At 44.7% G+C, this 15,835-nt stretch overlaps 1 protein-coding gene and 1 non-coding gene across 2 annotated transcripts; both read right to left on the bottom strand.

The window, feature by feature from the left end:
• Positions 1–69: 69 nt before the first annotated feature.
• Positions 70–4,803, bottom strand: LOC121453611 (cyclin-dependent kinases regulatory subunit 2). The gene is made up of 3 exons (XM_041660492.1): positions 4,639–4,803; positions 1,430–1,557; positions 70–400 (listed from the first exon to the last, which is right to left on the bottom strand). Exons 1-3 carry the CDS (start codon positions 4,695–4,697, stop codon positions 348–350), a joined length of 240 nt encoding a protein of 79 aa, XP_041516426.1. The 5' UTR covers positions 4,698–4,803; the 3' UTR covers positions 70–347.
• LOC121453745 lies at positions 2,796–2,932 on the bottom strand. Its single transcript, XR_005975063.1, has one exon. It is a non-coding gene; the product is annotated as a small nucleolar RNA SNORA2/SNORA34 family (small nucleolar RNA).
• Positions 4,804–15,835: the final 11,032 nt, after the last annotated feature.

Raw genomic sequence — 15,835 nt, forward strand, 5'->3', positions numbered from 1 at the left:
TTTAAGTAAGTTTATTTCTTCCTGGGGTAAAATTATTGAAAAGTCAAGTCAAATTAATTTCAACAAGTGGTAAATGCAACATACAAACTTTATTTAACAAAGTAACAGATAAAGTAAAACAGGCGCTACTTATATTAAGAAAAAAACTACAAGAAAATTTATCTTTAACAACTTAAAATAACCTACTACTTGCAGTTGCATTTAACTGAGCTCTGTTGCTGTGAAGAATACAGCTCATGCGCAGGTATGGATGAGAGATTTGTACATTTTCAAGTATTCACTGAATACTACCCTTATATACACATATACATTTAATTTCAAGAAGATTAGGTGATCCCAGCTGCACTTCATTTTTGTTGTTCTTTTGGAAGAGGTCGTCTAAAGAGAAGAATATGCGGTTCTGTGGAAAGGAAATATTTATCATTAACTTGCATGCCAATAACCAGTCACTAATTAAAATGAATTATATTATTAATAAACACAGGCAAACTATCTTAAACTAGCATTGCTCCACTATTTTAATCTTTAGCCCACTCCGGGGAGAATGGTTTCTACCTGTAAAATGTCATTTCCAGCGAAGAGAAATGTTATCTCTTTGGGAAAAGGACATCTCATTCAAACTGACTACTGGATCTTGTGCTAATGTAATTAAGTACAAAGATCCAATCTCATCACAAACAAACCACCAGAAAGCAAGGAATGGTCGGGCAGTGGTAGTGCACGCCCTTAATCCCAGCACTTGGGAGGCAGAGAGGCTGGCCTGGTCTACAAGAGCTAGTTCCAGGTCAGGCCCCAAAACTACAGAGAGACCCTGTCTTGAAAAATAAAACAAAAACCCAAAAACAACAAAATCAAGGTGTGGTGCTATATATCCGCAATCCCTGCATTTAGCTTGGAAAGGCTGGAGAGTTCCAGTCCAAGCTTGAACTTATGTAGGAAACTGTAATCTCTAAAGATAATTGAACCAGGAGAGCCCACACACTTCCCATTTCAGTATGAGGAAGGTCAGGAATCTATAGTTAAGTCCTTCCACTGCTTTTGTCAGTCTAGTTTACTTCTTAATGCCTAGAAAACTTTTAGTAATACCATATACTGGAATAAGATGCTTTTATGTACGATACAGGGAGAATGTGTTTATATGTCTATCTTATTAAAATTTAATATTGTAGATAATTTCTTTAAAAGGGCTACAAATCCCATGTAATTGCATCAATTTCTGTATGTGCACAGAAGTTAAACACTTGTTTTATGCTGAATAAGTCACTTTTACAGGTAGACAAAACATTAACCAGGGAATAAGGAAGCAGTCATTCATAAAAATAGTTGAGCTTCTCAGTTACTTTTGGCTAACGGAGAATGTTTGAGTTTTTAAAGTTGACCCTCGCTCGACACTAGTTGTCTTTAGCTGGTACTTTAGAGCGAAGCTTACCTGGCTCATGGATCATGTAATGCACCCAACCGAGACTCTGTTGGACACCAAGTCTCCTCCACTCCTCTTCAGACATCAGGTGAGTTTTTGGTACTTGTTTGGAGAGTTCTCTAGGTAACATGACATGCCTGTTAAAAACAATTCAGCCAAAGATTAGTGCTGTGTTTCCTTCCATTATTACTTTATACCTTTTGAGATACTTAAAATTTAGGGTTTGTCCTCAAAACAAACTTATTTCTCTAAAGCAACTCTAGATATTTGGTATCAATCTTGGATATTCTCTACAATACTTCTGGCTTTTGAGGGGATTACGTTCAAGGCTAATAGTAAGCTGCACAGAAATGAAAGGCGTTTTATTCTTTAGGGCTAACAGCGTATTTGCTATTGAGTCATCTTCCAGGAATAGATTCACTCTCCTACAGCTTCTTTTAGGTCATGAAACAATTCTTGGTCTAAAAAATATAGGCAGAAAATACACAAGTACTGAAAAGTATACTCAAAGAGAAAGATCATACCAATGTAAAGAATATACCCACTCTCCTGTTTGCTATAGACTGATGGTAAAGATAGAGGCAAAGTTGCACAGGAATGAGTGAGGAAGGAGCCTAGGACCTGGATTAGTTGCCACCTCAACCTGGGATTACTAAACTTACTTACTAAAATTACTAAAGGAGAGAGAAGAATGTACAAACTAAGATTTAGTAAATGTGTTTGTGTTACTCAATACTAGATCTGCAGTAGATACAAATTCTTGTATATATTTCATAGTTTGCTTTATGCTTCAGAATTAAAAGCAAAAATTCTAACTGCAAATATTCATGACCGTGGAACTTCATATAGACCTTTAGTTTCCCAGTAAATTACTGAAGCATTTCCAGAACATTTGGTAGGCATGTAAGTCTTTAATACCAAACCATTATGAACACAGCAATTTTTCCTTATGTGGAAAACCCACAATCTTTTTTTTCTTGTTACTAGATTTAACATATAATTTAATGAACAATAAGTTAAATCTTTTTTTTTTTTTTTTTGATTTTTGAGATAGGGTTTCTCCGTAGCTTTTGGTTCCCGTCCTGGAACTCTGTAGACCAGACCAGCCTTGAACTAGCAGAGATCTGCCTGCCTCTGGGATTAAAGGCATGCCCCACCACCGCCCGGCAAAGTTAAATCTTAATCAGTAATGTAAAAGTATTATACTTGAAATGATTAAGACTTATCAGTCACCACATGAATTACCAGCTATTTCATGGGGGTGGAGAGTGGGTTTGCATTCTACTATTGAGCAGGTTGGCCTCCAAAAACCCCCCATCTTTTTCCTTAGGCTTCCAAGTACTCCAATTACAGAACTACATACAACATCTAGCCAGTTTGTTTCTTTCTAATGAATTGACCATTAGATTTCCAAATTTCTGAAATGGCCAACAGACCATAGAAAGACATTTCTTTAGGCTCCTGCTTGAAACCACCAGTTCCAGCAAACTGGTGGCCTTGATTCAGGGCCAAAACAAATACAACTTTAACAAATATACGTACAAACAAATCTGCACCTTTGCCTGAATAGAGCATTTAATTATCACAAAGCATCTCTTTCTAAAACCCTAAGAGCCTCATTCTACCCTTTCGTGTAGTAAATTTACACAAAGTTAGCAATTAGCAATTGCAGGGGGATTAGAGGTGTGAGTCTAGGGCAGCTGGTGTAGAGGACGGTGTCGAGTAGAAACTTGTTTTTGTCATGGATGATTACTAAGAACAAACAGTAGGCTGTACCTCCTTCCCTAATATCTGGGAGCTATCTCCCCCCCCCCCCCCCCAGATGGTCTCTAAAGCCTCAGTTGTCCTGGAAATCGCTGTGTAGACAGATCTGGCTACATCTGCCTCCCAAGTCCTAAGAGTAAAGGTGTATACCACTATGCCCAGCATAGGAGTCTGTCTTTACAGAAATAAAATTGAGGATTTATTTTAAATCCAAGAGTGGGGAACGAAGCTCAGCTCAGGTGTGGCGACACACCCACAATCCAGCTACTGGGAAGGCTGAGGCAGAATGGCAAGCTTGAAAAGCCCCTTAATGAGGACCTGGTTTCTGAGCTCTCCATCCCATTTCTAATAGCAGTGGCTAGCAGACTAGCTCATTTATGCGGTAACAAATTACTTCAGACAAGCCTGCAGCTGCTTCCAAACACAACACAGACAACTGATTGCCTAAGTTTTAAAACTATCTCGCTCTGGCAATATGTTCTAAAGAAATGTACACAAGTTCATAAATATTTATGCTAAACACTTGGACTTATTTGCAAATTACTAGAAAGGCAGTACAATCATTTTCTGCTGATTGTTGGATATCCCCAAGCTGAATTCGGTGTTATTAAATTTTATAGTTAAAGAAAACCCCACAAGGTTTCCTAGTTAAAAACATTCAAGTTCAAGCATTACTAAATTATAAAACAGACTAGACAAAGATTTCCGGCTGTCAAGATTTCTACACTACAGGCGTGAGGAGAATGTGGGGGTGGGGCGGGATCCACTCTCTAAAAAGGTGTCTTATTCCTCAAACAGCATGCAGGAGACTAACCGAAAAGGGCAGCAAACAGAAAACATGGTCACTGTTTGGCCAGGGGCGACAGAGGCTTTTCCATCTTGAGTAGCTAGACCGTGTCCCAGAATGCAATGCTCCAGTCCCAACCCCGGAGCCGGCGGCGGAAAGACCTTCGAAACCACACCCCAGGGCACGAACACAATAACGCTAACTGTAGCCATCCTGCTTTCCATAACCCATTTGCTTACTGCACTAACGCAGGCACTACTTCCTAGAGCACCTCAGGGTTCAAACCCTAAAAACCCCCTCAAAAGTCCCAAACCTGGCTAAAGTACACTAGCAGTTGAGCATAAGTGAAGGGAGGAAAAAAAAAACCCAATACCTCCCCAGGGCAACCTCGAGTTTTCTCAACCTAACCCGAAGCTCTTTGATAACGCCCCGAGCGTCACCCCAATAGACCCTAGTAAATTCCCAGCGGGGCACCTCCCGGGGCTTCCCCTCCGTCAGCTCCCGGTTGAGGCGCTGCCGAGACATCCGACTGCCCAGCTCCTGCGAACCCCGAAGAACGCGACACAAAGCGCTGCTTGCCCGGACGGACGAAGGCCTCTACGGGAGCCCAAGTACCGACCACCCGGTCTGACCTCCCAGCCGGCCCTCCTCCGCAGGCGCTGCTCACCGGTACTCGTAGTGCTCGTCGAAGTACTTGTCCGAATAGTAGATCTGCTTGTGGGCCATCCTGCCGGCGCGCGGAGAGGAGAAGGGGAGCAGGAAACGGGGCGCAAGGAGCTCCACGTCCGCCTACGGCCGGCGCAACGACTCGAATGAGGCCAACGACCGCAGGCCCAACGCTCTAGATTTGAATCCGACAGCCCGCCGCCGATTGGACGGAGTCACCGACCAATCACGCTCCACGCAGGCCGCGAGGACAGGCAGCCAATCGGAGGCCTGCTCGGGACTTACAGGGGCGGGAGTAGGATTTCACGGCGCTGTGGTGACGAGCCCGGGCGAGCTCTAGAGGTACGGAAAGAAGGGCGGAGCCGAGTCGTTAGGGCCCGCACGGCGCGTGCGCAGAGGTTTAGACAAGGCCGTTGGGCGGGGGGAGAGGGGTGGGCGGTGAGGCTCCGCGGGTTTGGGGCTCGAGGCGGGGCTGGAGCACCACCTGCGCGGTGGCCGGGGACTGCGGCTCCTGGGATCGCCGGGCCGTGAGGAAGGTGTCGCCGAAGAGTCCACCCTGCTCGCCCTGCCTCGCGCGCGGAAGTGAGCGGACACGCTCGCCCCCGCCTCGGCACACTCAGTCCCCGCCTCGGCGCTGCCCCAAGCAGGGAGAGCCCAGGTGTGGAGGGTTCTGGGCGGAAGGCGCCCTCCGCCGCCCCTCGTAGCGACGCTAATTACTGGCGGGTGCTAGCTTGTCCCAGTTTGAAAAGACGTGTTCATGTAAAAGAAAGTAACCTAGAGAAAACGAGCCAAGATGTACGGAGAGATTTATTTGACGAAGCAGGTTACGAATAAACCCATTTTCTGCAACGAGCACGTGTCGATTTTTCTGTTCAGTTTTATGCGAATTGTTGCAGCCCCACGCGGGGCTTCCCGAGCCCCCTGACCTCTCCGAGTTGCCGTGGTGGGGCTGCGGGTGAACAATCTTGTCCTTGGCAGCTGGGCGTGGTGGTCCACGCCTTTAATCCCTGCTATCTCCAAGGCCAACCCAACGTCTTTAACGGGTTCTAGGGCTACAAAGAGCGACCCTGTCCAAAAAAAAAAAAAAAACCAAAAAAGTAGCCTTGTGATTGCAAATTGATTACGGTGTTGAAGGATGTTCAGGTGCCTTCATAGCCGTTGTAACTCAGTTTTCCTTACTTCACTTGGCCCCCACTTAAAAACACAAGGGCTTCTGACTTCTTACACTACTTAGAAGTTACTGTTGGGCCGGGTGGTGGAGTCTTTAGTCCCAACACTCGGGAGATAGAGGCAGGAGGATATCTGTGAGTTTAAAGCCAAAACAAAGTTACTGTTGGCAGTATAATAATAAAGGTGCTAATTGTTTCCCTACGCTATCACGTGGGATGACAGGCGGGATTAAAATTTCAACACGGGGGGGGGGGGGGGGGGAGGCGGGCGGTGGAGGCGCACGCCTTTAATCCCCAGCATTTGGGAGGCAGAGGCTGGCGGATCTCTGTGAGTTCAAGGCCAGCCTGGTCTACAAGAGCTAGTTTCCGGATAGACTCCAAAGCTACAAAGAAAACCCCAATAAATAAATAAATTTAAAACAGAAAAGAAAAAGATGAGGAGGATGTAAACATACACTTCGTTGTAAGGCAAATATCCTTGAGGTCTGAGTGTCTTATTCTGAGAGGTCTTGATTACCACCTAAAGGTCCTAATTACTATCTGGAAGTAACCTGCTTTCCCAACTAGTCTCTGTTGACTGAATCCTTTAGGTTTCCTGCCCAGCATGTACTGCACATTTGCCTACTTATTTCCCTGTCTGCACTATTTACTCTCCATGCAACAAAAGTAGATAGCTTATTTATTGTATTCATTACCCATGTCTAGAGCATAACAGACATAACATAACATAGAGCCTAACATAAAACCTTGTGCATGGTGAATATGCAATGATGAACTATTAAAAAATAAAGTCGGGCGGCAGAGGCAGGTGGATCTTTTTGAGTTTGAGACCAGCCTGGTCTACAAAGTGAGTTCCAGGACAGTCAGTACTGTTACACAGAGAAACCCTGGCTCAAAAAAGAGAGAGGAAAAAAAAAAGAATACACTTTAAATAAACCGTCAGCATAGGAATATATTCCCAAGTAGGCATAATAATGTACCCTGATGATAAAGATGTGAACAAACTATTCAAGGCGATAAAGTCAATAGAATCTGGGAAAGAGAAGCTTTATAAGGGATGTATGTTGAAGGAAAGTAGCTAGGCATGGTGGCTCACCCTGTATTCCAGAGCTCAGGAGACTGAGGCAAAGCGATTGTTGAAAGTTCAAGTCTCCCTGGGTTACATAGTACAAGTCAGCCATGATTACTTAATGCGATTGTGTTCTCAAGAAACAAATGAAGTGTTTTTCAAATACAGAGTAGTGCGATCCACTTCTCTATACCATTGACTCAGGTTTAGCAATTAATATTTTACTAATGTTTCATCTGTCCCCTCCCTCCTAGTCCCCACTATCTCCCCCACCCACCCCTTTTGGAACTGAGTTTAACTAAGTAGTCTAGGTTGGCCTTGAACTCATGTTTTTTCCTGACCAGTTCTGGAATTAAAGTCAAGTACCACTGTGTCCCGCTTCAAGAAACACACACACACACACACACACACACACACACCATTATCACTTAAGAGATTTGGAATGTTTAAGTACTATATGCTAAAAATCAGGAACAGCAAATATATTTTAACAATATCACCATACAATTTACCACATAAATACTATAAAACAAAAAGGAAATAACTTTTTTTTTTTTTTTTGGTTTTTCGAGACAGGGTTTCTCTGTGGCTTTGGAGCCTGTCCTGGAACTTGCTCTGTAGACCAGGCTGGTCTCGAACTCATAGAGATCCGCCTGCCTCTGCCTCCCGAGTGCTGGGAAAGAAATATCTTAATAGGTGCAAAAAGTAATAAAACTCACATACTTATAATTTGGACAATAAGTCTGCAAGGCACTGATTAATACTATTCAGAAATTTGAAGAAGGGGGAAAACTTGTTAATTGCCAAGAGTATCCATAAAAATATTAACATAATTCTTATGGAGAAACAGAAATATTCCCTTAATTGTTTTTATTAGTGTTGTTAGCAGCAGGAAGTGCAGCTGGACACTGTAGACGGTGTATTCTCAGTCCCTTTCAGAGCAATCGTGGTGGTGGCGGGGGAGGCTCTTTCTGTGTCCTTGAGATCCACCACAGTGACAAATTTCAGGAGGAGAACACACACCTGAGGAGAGTCACATGTGGGTGTTGCTGCCTTTACCCAGTGGAGTGGTCTAAAATAACACTTGACTTCTGAGGCCAGTCCTTAGAGGTATGCCAGCTTCTGTCTTTTTCCTCGTGGAGGGCTTTCGTCGGGAAGGCATACAGGGAACTAGTTTGACTGCCTTTGATAGGTACACAGCACAAACCAAGAGAGATGAAGCAGTGGCCCAAGTCTGTGAGAGCCTGAGTTCAAATCTCCACCCAGGAAAAAGCCAGGTGTGGCCGCGCAACAACTGTGGCCTAGCACTGTAGGAGGAAGGGAGGAGTGGAGACAGGAGGATTGCTGAGGCTTGCTTGCCTCCAGTCTAGTACCAGGTTCATAGAGAGACCTTGTCTCAAAGAAATAAGGTCAAGAATAATTGAGCTATACACTCAGCATTCTCCTTTGGTCCCCATGTAAACACTACCCCCCCCCACCCCCAAACACACATACACACGCAGGCACACACACACACACACACACACACACACACACACACACATTTTTAAGGCTGGAAAGACGGCCCCCTGGGTTAAGTTGTGTGCCCCTAAGCCCCACAACCTGAGTTCAGACCAAAGAACCCAAATGGTGGGAGGAGATGACCAACTCCACAAAGGTGTTCTCTGCCCTTCCCTTAGGCCACAGCACATAGCCCCTTCCCATAGACAAATGTAAATGAATAAAAACCTTTAAAGCTCTGTGTGCACAGTCGCTGAGTTCTCTGACCTTCAGATCATCAGTGTGACAGCTGACTCGGTCCGTGGAGTTGACTGCTGTTGTTTAGTTTGTGGGTTGTTAGTTACACAAAGTGACAGAGTGACGGCTTTGTCATCTTTTCCTACCTGTGCCTCGTGCCTGCTACTTGGCTTGCATTCACGTCGCCTATGCTTGTGAGACCCAGCCTCCTTAGCAAGACACAATTTTAAGATACATGGTAGGTTTAACTTGGATAAATTCATACCATTTAACTTCAAACGGACTTCCGTTTGCTTTTTTGTACTTCCCTCTTCTCTAACTCTGGCATAAGTCTACGCTGGCCTCATAAAATGAATTACACTGTTTTTCCTCCTTTTTTAGTATTTAGACCAACTTGCTTAGAATGTGATTTACTTTAGTTTTATGTTAATATGTAGTTCAATTTTTTTTTCTTTTTTGAATTTTTTTGAGACAGGATCTCTCTATGTAGCCGTTGCCTTCCTGGAACTTTGTGAATGAATCTCCTAAGTGTTTGAATTAAAGGTGTGCGCCGCCACACCCAGCTACATTGAGAGTCTCATCCCTATGAGAAAAAGCCAAAATAATAAACGCCAGCCAAATGGGGGCATGGCTTGCCAGGGTTATATACACAGATGCTAGTAATATAAATTAGTGAGTCTCTGTGGAAATCAATATGGTAGTTCCTCAAAAAACTAAAATTAGAACTGGTCTATGATGCAGTTGAATCCTGCTGGCTAGACACCTGATGGACTAATTTAGCACATGGCAGAAGCACCTCACATTCTGTGGCACCATTCACAATAACCTAGGTGTGGAATTAGACTAGGTGTCCAAAGTGTGTGTGTGTGTGTGTGTGTGTGTGTGTGTGTGTAATAAATTTTACTCACTATAAGCAATGAAACTATGTCATTTAGCAGGAAATGGATGGAACTCGAGACCACAATAATCAAAATGAGGCAGAGCCAGAAAGATGCAAGCCCATTATTTTCTCGAATCTAAATGTCTTTAAAAGATATGAACACACATGTGTATAATATGAAAGTAGAAGAGAAACTGCTTGGGAGGAAGAGGAGGACTTAGGGGCACAAGAAAAGTAATGAGGAATTGAAAAGAACAAATTATACTCTACACATTGTAAAAATATCAAAATGATACCATTATTTTGTATGCTAAATTAAAAAACGAAAATTATTTCTCAAAGGGTTATGGAGGCGCATGCTTGTAATCCCAGCACCCCAGAAGCTGATGAAGGAAGTAGGTAGGCAATGAATATCCATCAAGGGGACTAAAGATATCCCAAAATAATTTGGCCCTGGATCAGCAACACTACAGCCCTGTACAATCACAAAATTCTAATCAGTTAGCCCAGTTAGCCTTGTAGAATCTTCAATGAAGGCATCATTTTTTTCTGTCTCAGGGTTTGAGTAAGTTAGTGTGTGTGTGTGTGTGTGTGTGTGTGTATGGGGGGAAATCTGGAGACTGAACCTAGGGCCTGGTACATGCTACCCAGGCCCACTATCACTAAGCTGAGTTCCTCGTCCTGATACTGTTAGGTATGTAGGGGGCATAGTTTTTGTACACTACTCACCCCCAACCATGGTTTCATAACTCAGGGTTTTCTGAAACTCACCTCATTGACCTAAACAGGTGTGTCTGGAAAAGTTTGTCATCATGACCTTCACTTTGTTCTGGGGTCTCCGAAGGAGGCAGAGGCCAATGCCAAAACTAACAAAGCTTATCCTTCTCATTCTGGTCAGTTGGAAGTCAGATGCCAGGAACTGTGGGTGCAAAGCAGAAATCATCCATCAAATTATAACTCTTCGGCTCATATGACCATTAGGGTACCACACCTTCCAGTGGCAGCCCAGAACAGAGGCAATGGAGGGAGGAAACTGCTTCTTTCCTGCTTGTCTTCACTCTCATTGCCTTGTTCGTCAGTCCTGTTGCTGAGACATTCCTTTGCTGATACTAGAACCTACTTGTTCAGGATCTCAACGTATGCTGAAGACCGGCAGCTCTCTAGGGATTCCTCAGGACTCTAGAGCCAGGTCAGCGCTCTGAGACGTGCAGTCTTGTGGACTGAGCGCCTACTGGCTCCTTGGCCTTTCCATCATTAGACAGCCATTGTTGGACTACGCAGACCACAGCCTGTAAGCCACTCTGAGGAATCCCATCTACACGAAAGTAAATTAAAAGTTGTAATGGTTTGGGGCAAAATGACTTGGTGTTTAAGAGCTCTTGCAGAGGATCCAGGCTTGATTTCTAGTACCCACGTGGTGGTTCACAGCCATTCATAGCTCCAGTTTTAGAGGATCTTTCTGCTGCTCTTTCTACAGGCAGCAAACATGTGTGAGCGTGTGTGTGCACGCGCACACACACACACACACACACACACACACACACACACACACTTCAGTTAAAACCCACATAAAATAAACAGAATACAATTTTTTATTTTTCAAGACAGGGTTTCTCTGCCTGTCCTGGAACTAGTTCTGTAGACCAGGCTGGCCTCGAACTCACAGAGATCCGCCTGCCTCTGCCTCCTGAGTGCTGCGATTAAAGGCGTGCGCCACCACTGCCCTAGATTACAATGTTTAAGTGATGCCAGTTAAGAATTTAAAAATAAAATATGACTCTCAGCTTCCCTTCCCTCACTCCCCCTCAGATACTACTTTGATACTTCCTGGGTCCCAGGATGGAATCCCCCATACAGCCCTTCAGCAAATGCCCAAGGAGTTTTGGAGGACACTGTGACAGGCAACTGGAATGACTGGGAATGCCATCTGTGCTTAAGACCCATGTCCATCAGTGAGTGGGCACACACATGGGGGTGCATCTGACACACAACTTCTGAGTGCTATCTTCAGGCCTTGGATCCAGGATTGCTATGCTTTTCTATGACTCCCACCCCCATCCTTTTTTGGTACAGTCTTCCCAGTTTTGCTAGCCTGGAACCTGGGATCTTCTTGCCTCCTCAGTCTCCCAGGTGCAGGATCATAGACACACATCACCGTACCTAGCTTATTTTATTATTTCTGTATGTGTGTTGTGTTCAGAACTTCCCTTCTGTGTGGCAACTTCTAAGTGTAACCACGGTTTTTTAGTGGCAAAACCCAGGCTTTGGTAACCCAGAAAAACTGCTTGGTAAACCATCCCAACATGCCAATGATGGGCAAGCTTTGCTAATCAATTATCCTTAAGAGGTGGGGCTAAGTTAAGGTGTGGCTCTCTGGAACCCAGAGAAAAATGGGCGGGGCGCACTGCCCAGGGAATCACTCTCTCTGTGATTCCCGTGGGGCACAGCGGAGCTTGGACTTCTCATTCCTGTTCTGTAACTTTTCCCCTTATATTAAATAGAAAATATAATTGTTTTATCCTTCAGCTAGCCTGGTTACTTCCCGAACCGAGCTAATTTCTACATGTCAATCATAGAGAAGTGTAATGTTGAAAATTCAAAGACTCTGATGTGTCCTGGGTCAAGGAATAGATAAAAGGTTTCAAAGATTCCAGGTTCATCTTTGGAGTATATGAACTTGAGGTTTGCCGGGTGATGGTGGCACACACCTTTAATCCCAGCACTCGGGAGGCAGAGGCAGGTGGATCTCTATGAGTTTGAGACCAGCCTGGTCTACAAGAGCTAGTTCCAGGATAGGCTCCAAAAAACCACAGAGAAACCCTGTCTTGAAAAACCAAGAAAAAAAAAAAAGAACTTGAGGTTTAAGCAGAGAAGGAATTGGAGCAGGAGGCACACACAACTAAGCTGTCCTGGCCAATGACTGCAGATCTTTAGTAAGAGTGGAACCAGACGTTATAAACAACTGTGAGCCCCAAGATACTCTCATTTTAGTGTGCCCCAAGAGGTCCCCCTGATGGGAAGGCATGGCGGCAGGAACTGGAGGCAGATGGTCAGGCTGCATCCACTGTCAGGATGCAGAGCAATGTAAATGCTGGTGCTTGGCCGACCTCTCTTTCCGGTCACCCACAGTTAGGGTGGGGCTTCCCACCTCAATTAACCTAGATCTTAGTTCATGGACACACCCAGAGTTTTGTCTCCATAGTGATTTTAAATCCCATCAAGTTGACAAGTCAACCCATTACAGGCATCACTTAGTTTCTGGAGGGATGCTTCACCTCCCTGCTTGCAGAGGTCAGCAGGTGATGCAAAGTAGAGAAGACAGGTACAGAATAAAGACAGGCTTTTGCTCTGCTTGTGGCTACCGTGGAGTCTCCAATAAGGGCCCAGTGCTTTCCAGCTAAGCAGTCCTAAGTTCCTGTTACATGAAGTGTTGAAGGGAGCAGGCAAAAGCACCATGGCCCAAGAACTGCCATTTTAACTTTAGACTCCATTTTTCCTGTAGAGTGTGAAATAAAGCTCAGACTCCCAAACCCAAGGGGAGCTGGGAACTTTCCAATGGCTGACCGGCCTCCTCCCTAAACCCTCAGAGCACTCATTGTGTGTTTTTAGTTCTCTAGAAATGCGGCTGCTGCTCCTAACCACAGAAAGAACAAACTCATCTGACTGCTTGGACTAAACGGCCTGCACTGTATGTCGGTTACCAGTGCTGGAACACACAAGGAAAGTCCCTAATCTTTGATTTCTGATGGGTGAAATTGTAACCATAGCTTGGCAACAAATGTCTGTGAATTTTGTGCTTATAAACTCTACTCTAATCCCAGCACTCGGGAGGCAGAGGCAGGCAGATCTCTGTGAGTTCGAGACCAGCCTGGTCTACAGAGCTAGTTCCAGGACAGGCTCCAAAGCCGCAGAGAAACCCTGTCTCGAAAAACCAAAAATAAATAAATAAATGAATGAATAAATGAATAAATAAATAAATAAATAAACCCTACTCTAGGGTCCAAGGAAATGCTGAAGGACGACCCCAGGCTCAAATAGTATGTAACAGCAAAGAGTGTTTATTTATTTATTTATTTATTTTTGGTTTTTTTTGAGACAGGGTTTCTCTGTAGTTTTGGAGCCTGTTCTGAAACTAGCTCTTGTAGACCAGGCTGGCCTCAAACTCACAGCAATCCGCCTACCTCTGCCTCCTGAGTGCTAGGATTCAAGGCGTGTGCCACCACCACCGGCTAGGAGGCAAAGAGTATTTGTTATACCAGTGTGCATGTGGGGTTGTTCACCTGCACAAAATGGCCGTGACCCCGAGAGAAGCATGCAGGCTCCTTTTAAGCATAGTTAGGGGTGTTACAGTGGCAGTTAAGTCATCTAGATTGCAAATGGTGAAGCCAGCAGCATTTTGCTCACTCAGGTGTATTTCTAATTGACTGAGGTTTAGTCTTATCATTTTTGGGGCACATCTGCACAACCTTGGACGTGGCTAAGAAGGGGACTGTTGGGTTTGTCCTTGAGAGGCTGACTTAGGCCCTCTGTGTTTGTTCTCTCCCTCCACCCTGGATGTAAAGGCCTTGTAGATAAATGACCCTGTGCCGGAAAAGACTCCTGTGTGTCCTTCTCAGAGAATTGAAACTTAAATTCAGTTGTAGCAAGTGGGAGCGTTTAACCCCTTCATCTATTTCTGCCCCTGCTTCGGGCTGTCAGGAGAAAAAAGGCTCCCTTGTCCTGCAGCCCCGATCCATCAGTGACACATTTAGGTGGTGGTTTATTAAAATCTTTGGAACCCATAAGTGTTGTCTCTGTCCTTCCTCCTGGTGCACAGAAGAGTGGCTGTTACAGTGTCTCTGTCACCTGATGTCTTCTCACAGTTTCCTTAAGACTCACTGTCCTAGGATTTCTACTGCTGAATGGAAACACCATGGCCAAACAGCAAGCAAGATGGGGAGGAAAGGGTTAACTTGGCTTACACTTCCACAACACTGTTCATCATTGAAGGAGTCAGGACAGGAGCTCAAACATGGCCATAGCTGCCCTTCTGTGTGCTGTCAGATGAGTAGCATCCGTGTTCGGGGAGCTACCCCCAGGGATCATAACTCCAGCATGAGCCTGGCCAGTGCTGTGGCAAATTAGATGTCAGGGGCACAATAAACCCTGGAGGCAAAAGGAAGGGAGACACGTCCATCCGAATCAGTGCTGACAGATGTTGTCAGGGCTCTCCTCCCAACAGAGCTCCAGGAGGAGAACCCCACGATCAACTGAATGTTTAAAAAGAAAAACAAAGGTGCCTGGGTGAATATAGAGTCATTTTAAAGACATAAACAGCTGAGGTAGCCCATCCGTCTTAGGTGGTTCTGATGGATATGGTGGTCTGAATAGGAATGCCCCCCCCCTCGCCCCATAGACTCATGTGTTTGAATGCTTGGTCCATAGGGAGTGACACTATGAGGAGGTGTGGCTTTGTTGGAGGAAGTGTGCCACTGTTGGGCAGGCTTTGAGGTCTCAGAGGTCAAGCCAATTCTTTCCTTGCTGCCTGGGGATCAAGATGCAGCACTTTCAGCTGCCTCCTCAGCACCATGTCTGCCCGCATGCCACCTTGTTTTCTGCCTTGACGATGATGGACTAAACCTCTGAAACGTTGTCATCCCCAATGAAATGTTTTCCTTCATAAGAGTGGCCGTGGTCATGGTGTCTCTTCACAGCAACAAAACCCTAAGTAAGACAATGAATAGTATAGAAGGTGAAAATATCTTCAAATAAGACTGATTTGAATGGAATTTCTCAGACTGAAAACCATGATGGCCAGATTTTCAGACCTAGGCTCATTCCTTATATGAAAAGAAAATGAATCAAGGGAGGAAGAAAGGCAGCAAAATTGATTGTCATCACTGTCCTTGGCCTCAGGGTCTTTGTCAAGCAGGTCAGAAATGGTTGGTGCCAGAAGCAAAGACCTGTATTTTGAGACCTGCATTTTGCCATCTTAAGTTCACAGGTTAAGTAAGATATCCACCTTTGCAGGGCAAGTTCGGGACCTAGGAAATTAACCTGGTATCTTATCTCCAAGTGAGACCTGCAGGTCCCAGGCCTTAGAAGCAATTAGCATTTCCTTTGTTAGTTAACAGTCTCAGACCTCAGTATTCCTTAGCAGCTAGGGACATCTCCAGACCTAACACTGCAGTTAGATCAATGACGTCCAGCAGACGTGACTTTCCAGTATCCTGCCTTTCCCCTGCCCTTGTTCTATAAAACGCTCCTGAAAAAAATAAAGTTCGCAGCTTGATCAGAAAGCCTGACTTGCTGTCATTTCTCATGTCTCTTGCCCCTCCATTCCTCTTCCTCCTGCAGGTTTATC

This window comes from Microtus oregoni, unplaced genomic scaffold (assembly GCF_018167655.1).
Source record: "Microtus oregoni isolate MIOR12 unplaced genomic scaffold, Mior012 000011F_ref0000422, whole genome shotgun sequence".
NCBI classification, from domain to species: domain Eukaryota; kingdom Metazoa; phylum Chordata; class Mammalia; order Rodentia; family Cricetidae; genus Microtus; species Microtus oregoni.

Coding starts and splice junctions, on each gene's coding strand:
- LOC121453611 (XM_041660492.1), bottom strand. CDS start 4,697: ATGGCCCACAAGCAGATCTACTATTCGGACAAGTACTTCGACGAGCAC. Junction 1,558..4,638: donor GACGAGCACTACGAGTACCG/GTGAGCAGCGCC, acceptor TGTTTTTAACAG/GCATGTCATGTTACCTAGAG. Junction 401..1,429: donor TTACATGATCCATGAGCCAG/GTAAGCTTCGCT, acceptor TCCTTTCCACAG/AACCGCATATTCTTCTCTTT.